Source organism: Amblyomma mixtum, chromosome 9 (assembly GCF_055824585.1).
Source record: "Amblyomma mixtum isolate Tamu chromosome 9, ASM5582458v1, whole genome shotgun sequence".
Lineage (NCBI taxonomy): Eukaryota > Metazoa > Arthropoda > Arachnida > Ixodida > Ixodidae > Amblyomma > Amblyomma mixtum.
The window spans coordinates 96,905,144-96,920,518 of NC_143020.1; the positions used below are offsets into that span (position 1 = coordinate 96,905,144).

At 47.4% G+C, this 15,375-nt stretch overlaps 1 protein-coding gene across 1 annotated transcript in view; it reads right to left on the minus strand.

The window, feature by feature from the left end:
• The window catches only part of LOC149330234 (uncharacterized), a 32,269-nt gene that overhangs the window by 8,550 nt on the left and 8,344 nt on the right, over positions 1-15,375 (minus strand). Inside the window, exons 3-4 of the mRNA XM_089559393.1 lie at positions 7,486-7,594; positions 6,271-6,381 (exon numbers count right to left, since the gene is read on the minus strand). Coding sequence (XP_089415519.1) covers positions 7,558-7,594 — 37 coding nt within the window. The 3' untranslated portion in view covers positions 6,271-6,381; positions 7,486-7,557. The remainder of the gene's footprint in view (positions 1-6,270; positions 6,382-7,485; positions 7,595-15,375) is intronic.

Consider the following 15,375-nt stretch of genomic DNA (forward strand, 5'->3'; position numbering starts at 1 on the left):
CAGTAAGATAGTGCGTTTAGTTTGGTTTCGTGCGTCTGCCGTGTCTCAGGTGTAGAATTTCTTCTGAGTAGGGGTGTGCGAATATTCGAAATTTTCGAATATAATTCAAATATTATTTTTTTATTAATCGTGTTCGATTCGAAATCCACATATTCGTGTTGTTTCGATTATTCGACACGACGCGAATATTCGTATCTAGCCGAATATTCTACTGCGAGCACCGGCGTTCATTTCGGTCCGCAAGTCCTATCGACAGAGACATAACAACATGGCGGCGCCCAGAGCAATGCGTAACGTTGGGTTCTAGGCACTACAGTTGGGCCATGCAGTAGCTGACTGCACTGGTGAACTTTTTTGTGGCTATACCTGCGAAGGTGGTATAGTCAGAGCAGTGCACGAAATACCTCTCAATACGAGCCAGTTCAGTACCAATTGAGAGGGCATTTTCTGTAGCTGGAGAAGTTGTTTCAGCTAGAAGGGAACTACTTCTGCCTGACCAAGTAGAGCAGCCGACAACCTTTTATGTTCATCCCAGCAACGCGCTTTTGTGCTTATGGCAAGCTAGCCTTGATCAATGCTGTGTCCTAGCCACCTTCTCTGATATTTTCACTCTTCTAAGAACAGTGCTCGAGACTGATACTTTTTGTGCAGCCACACGCACCTTTCGTGCTCATTTCATCACTGATAGTTGAACTGTGATGTTCTTGGGTGCTCAAATAAATGTTTTGTAGTGGTTAAATGTGTCTGTCCTTGATTATTCGTATTCGATTCGTATTCGAAAAATTTGATATTCGCACACCCCTACTTCTGAGATTTGAAGCATCACGTCCTGCGTCGTGTACAGTTTGCTTCTAAATCCCAGCCTCTCATGGGGGAAGAGGCCGTGTTTTTGCATGTGGGTTTGGAAACGGCCGAGGATAGCGTGTTCGTACAGTTTTCCTAGGCACGAGGTGACCGACATGGAACGGAGGCTTGCCAATTGAACTGATTTACCTGGTTTTAGAATAAAGGTGACCTTAGCGTAGGTCCATTCCGGGAGGGGGTGCCCCTCTCCAGTGTTCATCGAAAAGCTTGGTTACGGCTTGAACCAAATTTTCGTCCAGGTTCAGTAATGTTTTGTTGGTGATTTTATCCGCGCCCGGCGCCGACATGGTGCGCAGCTTGTGCATACCTACTCTCACTTCCCTTGTCGATATGTCTTCGTCAAACACGGGGTTCAGAGGGCTTGAGTATTTGAGGGGTAGGCTTCTAGCTGTGGTTGTGAGATACCCGTCTTTTAAGTTTTGGATCAAAGCGCTGTCTTCCACATTTAATTTCTTGGCGCTGCGATTTACGTTACGTTGTTGGGAGTCTTTAGTGTTTTATGCTTCTAAGAGGCAACGTAGAAGCTTCCACGTGTTTTTCAGTCCCAGATTTGCAACCGCATGGAAGCAAATCCAGATTTGCTTCCATGCAGTTGCAAATCTGGTCCCACTGTTGACGGGTTAGGTGTACTGCGTGTGCTTCAATCTTTTTCCTAAGGCTGCTATCCTTCGTTTAAGAGGCCGTGTTTGTTTTTCAGCCATCTTTTTTGCATACTGGAGTGTGTTTCCCACATGTGGACAAGTCTGCTGTCCACGATTTTCGTTTCCCGATTACTCGGGATGTGGCACTTCCGACGTCCTATGTGAGTGCATTCACCCAGTTTGCAAGGTTCTCTATCTCAGTAGTGGATTTCTTCCGGAGATTCCTGAATTTATCCCAGTCTGTGATTTTTAGTGTCCTTTTTACAGAGGGAGAGATTGACTTCAGTGCGGAAGTTGTTTGAATGTTGTAGTCGTCGCTGCCTAGGGAGGTCTGCGTGTTGGTTCACAAACACTGTGCGATGTTTTTGGTGATCGTGGGATTGGGTTGGTGTTTAGCTGCGCGCTGTTGTGTATCGTTAACGGGTTAGGGCCTCATTTTGCATTAATGTCCAGTGTTGCGATTCTTTTCTGCACTTTTGCTTGTAACCCCAGCTTACGTTTCTTGCGTTAAAATCTCCTCGGGTTCTTCGCGCGGTTGTTTAGCACTTTTGTAATAACCGCAAGCGGAGGGGGCGAAGGGGGGGGGGGGGGCGCTGTACGTGTTGAGGATGAACAAGCTGGAGCTTCTTCTGCTTTGGGACGGAGGGGGAGATGCAACGGTTTGTCTGATGTTGCCATCAGACCTCGGGATGCATCGGGCGGTTGGTGTGTGTGTAGTGTTTTATGGCGCACAGGCAACTAAGGCCATCATGCGTGAAGCATACGGTGTTACGAAAATTTTTCCGCTGAATTTTATAGAAAAGTGAAGAATCATCGGTGGTGTAGGGGGCCTAAAACGTTAGTGCGACCTAGTGATCACATAGGAAAGAATTTCTAGAAATGGCTAATATTAAAACCTTTAAAGGGGGTTGGACACCTCAGCAGCTATCCTTGTTGTCTTGTTTTGTTAGCAGGAATTGGTCCGTAAGGTGTGTGTGGCCTATTCGGAGATGACAGAGAACCACTTGCTTGAAACGTTCCTGCTGCACACATGACTTCCATTCACCCTAAAGCTATCTTTACCAAGCGCAGTTTGCTATTTACTTCATTTTTCCAAGGCGAATGCCCTTTTTTTTCTTAATTTACGTTGTACTAAATTCGTGCAATCCTTAAATGGTATACATTGTTTATTTTGTCTTCCCACAAGCTTCAGCAGCGCACAAATCTGCTCTGTCGTTGCCTTTCATTCTGACATGACTGGGGACCCAGCATAATTTTGTCTTTTGCTATGTTGTGAATGGTGTCACCCAGTGACGGAGTGATTGCACTTCTAGAGTGAAGAGATGTCAGTACCATTAGAGGGCCTGTGTAAATAATACTGTTCGTGAGATTCTCGTTTACTATTTTTCCTGCAGCTGCACAAATGTCAGGACAGCGCCCGTCCTGTGTTTTTCGTGTTCCTTCTGTCCTCGTTCCGTAGCGCTGTTGTGAATCTATTTGTCAGGTAATGTGTCCTGTATATTGAGATTCTGGCATATCTCTTCGAATCGAAATACCAGTGGCCAGGTAGCTTGCGGTTTGTGGGTAAATAATATTCAACAATGACATTTCGCCACAACTGGATAGTATATATGTTTTGGTAGCGATTCTTCTGTATTCACGGAAGGTTTCATTTATTTCTGCACAGAGGTTGACTATGGGAGTTGTTCTGTATGCGCTACATGAGAGCGCTAGGCCTCAGTTTTGTACTCGATCCAATTTTTACGGCATGACAGACCTGCCCAACCGTACAGTGAACCCATAATCTAATAAGGAACGTACCAAACTGACAGTTGCAGGCGGAGTGCTCAGGCGGTCGCATTTATGATAAGGACATCAGCTTTATCTTGTTGTGTTTTGATGAGAAAGTGGTAGGAAAGGTGATAACTCAATCGGCTGGTGATTCGGGCGTCTGTCATGTTAAGGGTTCCCCTCTTCGACAGGCCGTGATTGCATATAGCAAATCTGCGAATTAAGCCTGCCGTTAATTTCGGTTTCCTTGTCTAGGAGTTCTATATGAGGGTGGCACCCAAAGTGTCTTGTATATATAGAGGCCAAGGATTCCGAGTCTGTTGGCCAGGGGTGTGTCGCAGTGTATGCGTAGAACCCGAGGAAGTTGTCTGATCACGTGGAGTGATCATTTGAATGGAAAACACTTAAGGTCCATAAAGGTCAGTTTCGAAGTGATAATATCAATTGTATATTGTAAAGTATTTTATGCCTCTCCTATGGAGCCTTTTGTCGTCCATGAAGTGGTGTCGTAGGTGTATAGTGCCGCGCGGAGGTCGGGTATGATAGTGGGCTAACGCTATTTTCAGTAGGAGGGAGCAGAGAACTGCACCTTGTGGAGTGTCACCTTTATTAACCCTCCCAATCCAGAACACTCCACAAGGTGCAGTTCCTGGCTAAACAACTCACCAACATACCTGACCTGGATGGGGACGGATGGTATAGTGCTGGCTGGAAAACATGTTCAAACAGTTTTTTCACGCAACTGATGAGGGAGACAGGGCAAAGGTTTCGGAGGATGACTGCCTTGCTGGGTTTGGGAATAAAAGTGATGTGTGCATGTTTCCAGGTGGAGGGCAGCGCTCCATCAGTTCCTAAAGTGAGGTGTCGTCAAGGTTGCGGAGGACCTTGTGTGTCATGTGGTCTGGTCCGGGGGCTGTTGGGCGGCGTATGGTAATCAGTGATCGTTCGACTTCATCAAGGGTGTTGTCCTTGTCGAGGTTCGGATTAGGCCGAGGGGGCCCAGGACAAGTGATTCCGTCCCAATCGATAGAATTGTTTTCGCAGTGCATATGTCTTGTAGAGTTCGGTTGATGTCAGTGCCCTTTTTGTAGATCAAGGTAGCGAGACGGTTCTCGCAATCACAAAGAGAACAAGGAAGAGGAAAGCCTCAGGGTGCTTGCCAGCGTTTCGGCAAGAAGACTTCGTATGGCCCAGGTGAACAGAAGCCCCCTTCCCCTTCCTTGTTCACTTTGTGTCTTTTGTAGATCAAATTGAATAATCTTCTTGACTCGTTTGCTGGGGGTGTGTAAAGCTTGCTCAATCCTACTCGCCCAGGGAGCTGGTTCTGGCGCAAGATGAGAGCCAAGTTTGTCTCGCTCTCAGAGGAGTTGAGTGCTTTGGGTTATTGGAGTTTAACGTGCCAAAGCGACTCAGGCTATGAGGGACGCCGTAGTGAAGGGCTCCGGAAATTTCGACCACCTGGGGTTCTTTAATGTGCACTGACATATCACGGAAAAGAAGAGTGGGGAAGAAATATTTTGGTTTTGAATGTATGGGTAGTGATAAAGATGGGGAGGTTGCTGCCGAGATAATCTGCTAAGACACCCTGTGGCTTAACCAAGACGTGCGGGCTTGCATATGTAAGCAAGGTCACCGAGGGCCCGCATGTAACACGTGCCGATTCTTGCGGGTGTGTTTAGGTTTGTGTCGGTGTACTGTTGATAACTGGTAAGGTTTAAGGAGTGAGGATGGCTGTGTGATGTGTGGGTGCTGTCACCGAATAACATTTAAATGGGTTATGACTGCGTTTTTCAGACTCATTTTGTTCGCTATGACTCTCGGAACAACTGGGAATGAGGTCATTTGGTGCAACGAGTAATTTGTAATTGAATTTTTAAAACTTGTGCTGTACCGTGTGGTAGTAAGGTAAGACTAACGCGCTCGCGATTCATGACGCCGTGAACCAACGCTCACGTGCTTTCTCTCAACTGAACGAGTGAACTGCGCACTCCTCGTAACGAGCGTAGGGGAGTGGGTGGCTCGCTGTTCGGGATAGGAGTGCTGAGAGTAAAGGGGGGGGGGGGGGGGGGGAGTGACGGCAGAGGGACAAAGGCAACAGAGGTCCGTGTCCTTCCCTTTTCTGTCTACTGCCGATCTCGGCGGCTTAACTGTAATGTGTCAAGGTGATTTTGCATCGGTTTTCCACCAGACGGCGGTGCTGTCGGGGGAGGGGCTTAGAGTCAACTTCAAATTGCAATTTTTAGCTAAAATGCCCACGTAGAGCCCTGCTTCTTTTTTTAAGTATGCATAACAACGGTCGTGGCTAGAACGCCACGATTTGTTGGGAGATCATAAATGACCCCTTTAATGTACAGGTTGCTTGTTCCTGCGTAACTGCGTTTGGTGTGGAATTCTTCTGTCTGAATGTATTGTTCGACTCCTTGGTGAGTGGTATATGGTGTACGTGACGGTGGAGATGAGCCTGTTGGTTGTGAATGGCCTCTTGGGGGGGGGGGGTTACGCTTTCTGGACGACGTATGCCTTCGTGCGTGTCCTACTGACATGCACTGACGGATGACTATGTGAGCAGCCTATCCGTCAAGCTCACCAAGACAGCACAGGCATAACTGTGTGTGCCCATCCTCCGCCATTCCTAGAAAAGCTTTTCCCGCCAAAAAAATAAAACGGTTGAAAGTAATCGCTCGTTCTGTTTGTCGTCTCTCTGCTTCAGGCCTTCCTGTCAAGGTTATCGCTTCACTTCAAGAATCACACACAAGCATGATTGCTCTCTCAGTATACCAAAAACAGGTTTCCTTGTGATACTTCATAAATATCACGGCTGCAACACCGCTGTCGCTGTATGCATGAGGAGCACATACTATAGACATATAAAAAAACTGCGCTTTCCGCAGTCCTGTTGCTACTCGCCCCACTGTCAGAGTTTGTGCTTCGTCTACAGACCATTCAGTAAACTGTGCTGCATTCTTGCGCGGCCTGAAATGAATGATGTGCTCACCGTGTGCTTGTCTTCGGTGAGCTCTGCCATCCGAAGCTGCACTTGGAGCTACGTGGAGAACACGTCCAGCACCTCCACGCAACCAACGCCGCGCTCGTAAACAGTCGTGTCCTGCGCAAATTCGTTACGGGGGCTTCAAACAGCAGCCCTGATGTCACACTTTTCCAGAGCACATGGTTAGCGCGGTGCGAGCAACGGCGAGCCCCTACTGCAGCTGCGTCGGCGCGTCTTTCCAGTAATGCAAGTTTGGATAGCTTCGTGGCTTGTATACTATAAGTAGCACTTGAGAGAAAACGCTCGTTCTGTCGTCGTCTCTCTGCCCAGGTAGTTTTGTGAAAATTAGTCATTCCATTGCAAAAATCACACTGAAGAGCTTGATTGGTCCATCATTAATACACCAAAAATGGTTGCCTTGTGAAAGTTCATAAACATATGGTTACAACACAAGTGTGACAGTACGGGGAGCGCATACTAAACGCATCCAAGAAAAGATGTCAGGGTTTTAACTTGGTTAAACCTACTAGTGCGAAAGCTCTAGTTTTTGCCTATACCAAGTATTCTTTGGTCCCAATAGGCTAAGGTCAAATTTCGGGTGTGGCCCGGGTCATACTTTGGAAATGCCTCAATTCAAATTTGGAGGTCGCCATCGTGTTTGGCTTGGTCAATTATGGTTGGACATAGATTTTGGTACAAAGTTGAGTGAAACCGTGGGCAGGGTGTGTGCCTCATGTAGGGCATTTTTGGTCAAAGAGAAATACGCTCTGTTTAGCGTTTGACCTTTCGCCACATCCGTGCGCAGTGCGCATTTGTAAGGAGGGGTACATAAGACGCGCTTCCCCATAGAACAGGCGCAGACACTCGCCATAGAAGGAGAAGAAAAAGCAACAGTCGGACGGCGCAGAAACACCCTGGCCCATCCCCCGCCATGGGTATGTGCCATTAAGCCTGAGGACATCGTCATCATCATCAACACCGATCCAGAAGTGGTAGCTTGGGAGTTGGCTGAAAAGCAGCGAGAGCTTTTCGCTTTGAGATATTCAGGCTTAACCTTAGCTAAGCCACAGCCAAATTTTTTAGTCGGTGTTTCGCACTAAAATTTCACTCTACGCTTTCCTGCTTTTACTCGTCCGACTGTACGTGCTCGTGCTTCGTCTACAGACCGTATAGGTGTGGGTGCGGCATTCTCGCGCGGGCTGAAATGAGTGAGCTGCTCACCGTGTGCCTGTCCTCGGCGACGGTGAGCTCTGTGCCGTCCGAAGCCGCACTTGGAGAACGCGTCCAGCACCTTCAGTCATCCAACGCCGCTTTTGCGTACAGTCGTGACCTGCGCAAGTTCATTAGGGGGGCTTGACACAGCAGCCTCTTGGCAGCCATGACGTCACACTTTTTCACAGCACGCGGTTAGCCCGGTGTCACCTACGGCGCGCCCCTGCTGCAGCTGCATCGATGCGTCCTTCAAGTAGCGGAAGCACGGATAGCACAGTCACCTGGTGTACTATATGGTAGCTGGCCACTTCAATCTGCTGCATTGCAATATGTAGTTTTGTGACCGGCGAAACAGGACGCAGGGGGTATTTGCTCGGATAAAAATTGTTGCAAAAGTTAATTAGAGTGTGCCCCCACCGTGTAACACATCGTGTGTGGCGCTGACGAGCTGTGATACCCTTTCGAAAGGATGGCAATCTCTAGAGGGCATGGGTCAGTGCGGCACAGCTATCTCGATCGACATAAGACACTTTCCGAAAACGACTTTCTTTGCTCGGACCATTTCGTCAACGTCGGCTGCAGGACAAGTCTCACACTGTTGAGGACCCTCGGAAAACATCATTGAAACGAAAGCACTTCAAACCTGATGCTGGGCCTTCCAATTTCTCAAGAATGTTCGACTAGTTGTACGCTTCGGAAGAACAGATGGAAAGAAGTGCATGCTATTTCATCCATTAGTGGGGCACAAGCGAAAGCCCCGTGAACCAGCGTTGATTCCTCTCCCGCAGGGGACACTGCAGTGGCCGATCATTTATCATTGGACACGTCTCGGAATCCTCTCAATGTCCATCACACTTGGCTAGCAGCCTACTTCCTTGATAGTAAATGGTTTGCATACCATGCTAATGAAACTAAATAGGACGACCATTGGTCAGATGACTTCGCAACTCTTTGGCCACCGTGCACGATCACATATGTTCCATTCGCTAAATACGCAACATACCCCGGCTAAATATACATGTATGCTGTGAGGGCCTACTTTTGCGACAGTTTTGCGTTGGATGCAGTGCTTTAAATGCCCACAACGTGCTTTCGACGATTGACGCCTCTCGCGGCGATTGTTTTTAGCAGGATCACCACCTCGAAAAAGCGTTGGCGTATTCTGCTCGAGCTGAGAAAGGTAAATACCAAATTTTTCTCCGTGTAAGCATGCCATGTGCAAATTCTATTTATTTTAAGCTGGAAGACAGGTTTGGAAGCGGCACCCGGCTTATTTCTCCTGGGCTGGCGGGGTTTGTAATCGCCTCTATGCAGGTGGCGGGAATGAATCTCCATTCGATGTTGCAAGCGTTCTTGAAAGGAAAAAAAAATCACAAGTCACAAAATCACAAATCAATTTAGCGCTTGCGGGTCGATGGTCATGTCATTATGTATTGAAAAAAACAACAACAGATAGCCATAGAAAAAATTACTGGCTGTGCTCCAGGAAGAAGGGTGGCAAAGCGCTGAGGGGAAGTCGTGTTAGTTAACTCCTGCGATGCTTGCTCAAAACGAGGCTCAACAAGCGTTGAAAATCAGTGACCGCGTCAAGGGTACGCGACGGGCAGCGGCAAAAACAGTCACGCAGGCACCATGCCTACGTAAAAATTAATTCTCCGCTCCTCCCCAGTAAAAAAATTTTCTGCCCGCGTTCCCAGTTAAGTATTATTAAGGAGAATATTTTTTACCTCTTTGAGGACTTAAAAGCGTCGCAGTCCTGCTATCACGGAAATAGTTAGATAACGTGATCACATCAACGGAGCAGGACGCTGCTGATTGGTTTATGATTTGGTTTTATGGGGTTCAACGTCCCAAAGCGACTCAGGCTATGGGGGATGCCGTAGTGAAGGGCTCCGGAAATTGCGACCACCTGGGGTTCTTTAGCGTGCACTGACATCGCACAGCACACAGGCCTCTAGAATTTCGCCTCCATCGAAATTCAGCCGCCGCGGCCGGGATCGAACCCGCGTCATTCGGGCCAGCAGCTGAGCGCCGTAACCACTGAGCCACCGCGGTGGGGCAGGACGCTGCTGAGTACGCTCAGCATTTTGTGTGCAGTAAAATTTGTTCAAAGTGCTTACATTATACTGGTACTATAATTTGGAGAACACTACTGAGTACGCGCTGTATTTGGCCTGCATAGTAATATTTGTTCATTGTGTCTAGAATACATTGCCACTATAATTTGGCTAAGATGTGTTGCCATAAAGGCTGCGACAGCAGTTCCAAGAATGTGGAGCTCTCGATCTAGAGTCGGCATATACACTGGCTTCAGTACCCCTACCCCGCCTGCTGCCTGGATCCCGGACAACACGACTGCTGACTATGATCCTCAGTGGAACATGGTTGACGAAGAGAAAGTGGAAAACCTGCTGGAGCATCTGGCGTTGCTGGTCTGAAAGCCCTCGTGGCTGGACGGTTCCGGAGGCTATTCCCTACATCGCGGAAATTCCAAGCTGCACAGGATGCGTCGAAGAATTCACTGCACAGCTAACTGACAGGGAAGGTTTGTTTATGTTTACTGAGGACTACCTAACAAATGTCATGGGTATGAGCTTAGGGATGGCTCTCAAGGTATGCAATGTGGTGAGGTCACTGATAGAAAACCCGGCATAGGTTTCGCGACTAGTTTAACATCATCTGCATGAAGACATGACCACCGACCTTATGGAGCAGGACATCAGCAATACTTCATGTGTGACCCATGGAGACTGGGATGCAGCAGGACATCAGCATGCCTTCATGTCTAATCTCGGAGATTGGAGGGCTACAAAATTCTCACCATTTGCACTGTGTCAGCGTTGCGCCTTGAGTGAATGTGTCTCATGCAGCGTGTCAGCTCTCGCTCCACCATTTTCGCCAAAATGAACAGGTTTGTTTTGCATTTGTCTCCTTTCTGGCACTGCTCGTCGATATTGGCTAGAATACCCATTCCCAGAGGAACTGGAACTCAGTCACCAGCTGCCATATCTGATAACGAAGCAGTGTTGGGAATAACGCAGGGTTACTGGCAATGGGTGCTTGGTACTAGGTCGCTGGATACTGGGAGGTAAGTGCAGCATTTATGAAACATCGAGGTCTGTGCTCATTAAAGAGACTATATTAATTACTGACTGAAACACGTGTCATGATATTATATTCGAAAAAAAAGTACCATGATGTAAGAGTGGAGCAGTGCCATATCGGAGGAAACAAAAATATATAATTTTAATTTGGCATTGAAAAACGCCTAAGAGCGATGAAGCCTTTCCATTATTGGTGTACCCACCACTTGACCGTATCTCCGAGATATGCACTGTTTGGAGCGGTAACCACGGTCTTCTAGAACGTCAGTGTCCACACGACGGACCGGAGCACGAGAGAAAAGGTCACGTGAGTGATGTGCCGAGTGCGACAACACACCGAGGGAAGGAAAATTCTAGGAACTGCTGTCCTCTTCGCTCATCTCGCGCTGCCCTCTATTCGCGAGCAAACTCAGCCTAAGGGGGCACTGTGATGTCTGGCGGCTCACAACAACGTGACAGCCCGTTGAAAAGGGGTGTGAACGTGGACGTGATCATCGTCATCATAAATATATTGCTACACTGGGCAAGATGATGTATTTGCAAAGGTCCGTACGTGATCTGTGGATGTGTCCATGCTTATAACTGGTCGCTTTGAAAATGTATTGCTGTTCCTGGCTTGCGATGAAATTCGCGCTGGTTTGTGGAAAGCGGTCACGTTTTTGACGGTGAACGCTTAATTCTGACGTGCTCTAGAATCCCCATGGGCACTGAAGCCGAAGTTGTGACATTATTTGCGGGACAGATCCGCATATGAGATAGCGGTCTGACTGAGAGATGCATTTACGGAGTCAACAGTAGAGTAACCAAGGTGTTCCAGCTGTGTCCCCAAGAGATGGAAGTACGTCAGGACGGTGTTCATTCATTCCCACAGATAAGGGCCTCGGTGATTTTGCCATCAATGAGCATGAAAGCCAAGGCGCCGCGCTCGCCAGATGTTCTTTCACTCTTCGCGCTCTCTTATGTGCCGCGTTGTTGCCGCTAAATTTTTCGTTGCAATTAGCAGTATAAAAAATTCTTCGAGTCGAATGCTAATTATGCTCTCAGTAGCGAATATGAAGCTACCTTTGGCGAAAAGGACAGCAAATAATTCAGGGGCACTTTGACTGTCTAAAGCATAGTGTCGAACCGGAACCGAACCTGAACCCGAAACAGGAACAGAACCCGAATTTTCACCCGAAACCGTAGCTGAACCGAACCCAAAGCCTTGCCATTACTGGTGTACCCACCACGTGATCGTATCTCCATGAAGGTGGGTCCAGACGTGCGGACCGAATCGCGGATGGTACGCGCGCGTCAGCGCGGTTATCGTGGCACGTGCATCCGGGAGTCGGTCTGAACGTCGGGCATTCACACGAACGCAGCGGACAATCCGCGCATACTCTCGCCCACAGCGGGCTTGCGCTGTTAGCGTGGCTTCGAAAACTCAGCTGCCGAGAGTTTAAACATGAACGCCGAACGAAAACGTCGTCTCGCCGCACTGGTTGTCGCCATTAAAGCGTCTGAGGGCGAGAAGGAAGCTTTCGCGTCTAAAACGGTTATGTTGGACAAAGTCAAGGTTGGAAAAACAGTGTTTGGCCATGCAGGACCTGCTGTACGAGGACCTACTTGAATGCGACCCGGAGAGTACAAACGCTTGCTGCGGCTTAGTCCAGAGCAGTTTTACCAGATACTGGCTCACAGAGCTCCTTCTCTCCATATTCACTCAAATAAGCAGAAACAACAAAGCTAAGCGGGTATTTACGCACACGCTCAAATACACAGTACGACGCAGTGAGAGAAATACGAAAAGGAGGACACACAATGCTGCACTCGAGCTGCAAATGCGGCGAAAAGCGCGCCAAAACGAAAGGCGCCAGCACGGAGCAAAGCCGACTTCATTCAGGATAGCTAGCCAGACGAGCGCACCTAGAAGCAAAAACAATCCCGGTCCGCCGACAAGCCCTCGGACTGAAAAAGGCTCTGGCCTTTTTCATTCGGTCCGCGGTCCGGGCCCAGAAAAGTGCACGCCGCCGGCTCAAGGTCGCTCAGAGCAGGGACGTTCACGTTACGTGGCACGCGGACAGCGCTGACGCGCCCGGACCATCCGCGATCCGGTCCGCTCGTGTGCGGATGCTGCGGATGCAGAGGGAGTTGGAACTGGTCCAGAACGTCAGGGCGATGCAGGAGCAATACGTCTACGCCGATCCCGGAGCTTCGAATGCGGAGCGAGTGGAAAGGATTGTCCGACAGAGCCACCCCACGTTTGCTCTCTATTTGCGGAAGAAGTCACTGCGGCGACTTGAACGAGCTAGCTGTGGCAGCGCGTCGGGTAGAAGCCGAAATCTCGGCAGCCTGCGCCGCCGCTCTAAGCGCTCTATCACACCAAAAGAGTCCTAGATTTTTCGTGCAGGACTAACGCATTTAAAAATTCCATTCCTTGCTCACTATTTGCGATTGGAATTGTTATCCGCCGATACGGTCAACTGTACAACGGTTTCGTGATTCCTCTGCGCCCTTGTGCCTCCCCCCATCAAAATGCATTCATGTTGTAAACAGTATCTTGTGTCTTTGTTCTGATTTATCATTCAACGTCCTGTATCTAATTGTTTGCTGTTTCTGAATTTGTTGATTTGTATTGTCCACTCCTGCCTAAGTCCTGTATCTTAGGCCTGTAAAATAAGTAAAAAAATTTTTACCAGCACTTCTGACAGATACTCTCGGCTTGTATGCTGACACGCGAGTTTACGGCTACTTTTTCGGTTTGTCAAGCAAGAGAAGCGGTATTTTCCGTAAAATAATATTTATATTGCATTTGAACGACATTTCCGAGATAACTCATTAGCAGTGTTTATACTCGGGTAAGATTTTTGAATGCCTTGGTAGCGTTACCGTCATCGTGGCTTTTGTGAAATTAAGTGATTTAACTAAGTGATCTAACAGTCCTTGAATTTACGGTGCCTCACCATAATTGAAATGTGCTGTAAATGCGAAGCAAAAAAAAAAGACATGCGTGTAGCCTTTGACAAATTTACAAATATGTGTAATTCTTTAGGTGCTTGGCTCAAATAGTACTTTGCACCTTTCTTTACAGAAGTCTTTTTGCAGCAATGCTGTCAGCTGCTTACTGCTGCATTTCACACCATCCGGTCATGTGGTGATATTGGTGTTTTTTGAGACTGAGATCTTCTAGAAGGGATTGTATATATTTGAGGTGTTTGGCAAGTGGTGGCCCCAAAATTAATGTGTACAGTTAATAAATCTCACAGAAGGGTCCAGGGATCTAGAAGCAGCTGCAGTTAGTGAAAAAATGGTTCTAGGAAAAAGCTAAAATACTAATTGACCAAGATGATTGGCCTACAATCAAAGAAACTGCTTGGATTTAACGTGGTGTTAGAGTGAAGGCCTTATGATGGTCAAGGCATTTCCAATTGTTGCCCATGCTTGGCCTTCCTTAGAATGGCCAATGGTTGGCCTGTCACCACATCTAAACACAAACTTTGATTGGTGTCCAGCATTTCGCCAGTTATGGAAGCGTTGGCCACTGATGATTTGCCCTGCTGAAAAAAGTTGTACGATGCAATAAGCTCATAGAGTTCGTCACACAAATATCATAGAATTATCATACAAATCATAGAAAATTATCATACAAATGTCATACATTTCTGTAAAGTCGTGCAATGATCAAAAATATGTCACAGAATATTATACGAATTGTGTAATATTTTATGAGGAAGCCTCTATGAGGTTATTGCATCATAGATTTTTTTCAGCAGGGTGAAACCGCAGTTTCCAGCGCGGAGCACACAGCTACCGTTGCAACATTCCGAGCTGCTTTTCTTCTCTTTTGTCGATTTTCTGACGGGGATCCTGTCTGAGGCAAAGTGTTCGAAGGACTGAAGGGGCAATAAATCAAACGTGCTTTGTCTTTCTGCAACCTATACTTTCATTTCAGTGTCAGAGTTAGGTTTGGGGTTTGGAATAACGGAATAAAGTTTTTTCTTTACAAATTAGGACTTTTTCAAATGTTTATAGTTTCCCTCTTTGCGCGCAATCTGGCGGTCCATTCTTTTTGGTATGCAAGCCCTCGAGCAGCTGCTGGAAGACCCTATGAACCCAGCAACGGAAGAAGCAACAGTGCCTGCATTCGTGTAATAGTGTTTCCCTCTTGGCATGTGCACAAATAAATAGAAGTATGCGCTGCATATTGTCGTTGTCTTGATTAGTATACCAAAGCATTTCCCGCTGCCCAAGGCTGCAGGGCAGTAATACGTCAACTGTAAGTATTCAAGTTCCACTATTTCCCGATTCAGACAGTACAGCTGTAACGGAGGGTGCTTTGTTAAGCACGCATAGCTCGTAGTGACGCTTTGTACTTTCAGTTACTCTTTGTAGCAGGCAACGTCTTTTTCTGCGAGAATGTCTCCGAACCTAGCACCACACTGACACCTGATGATGAAATAAAACTCATTGGTTAATAGACTGCAAACAACAGAAATTGAAAAATGAGAAAAGAACTTCCTACTGCTGGCTGGAGACTGAGAAAGAAACTTCAGTAGCGTTTGTAATTTACTAAGACGACCATGTTCAGGAAATTAATAGAAGATGCCATTCATAGAATTCCTCATCAACGCATGTTGCGCTTACCAATAACAGAGCTCCTGTTGCGCATAAAACGTAGCATACTTTGCATTACGTCCGTGGACATCAGCTGGCTAGTTTCTGACTTCGTGCACTAGTATACGTTGTTTGTGCTTTCTACGTGACGTAGGGTGCCTATTTATATTCCTTTTCGTCGCGATTTAAACATCCACGGTTG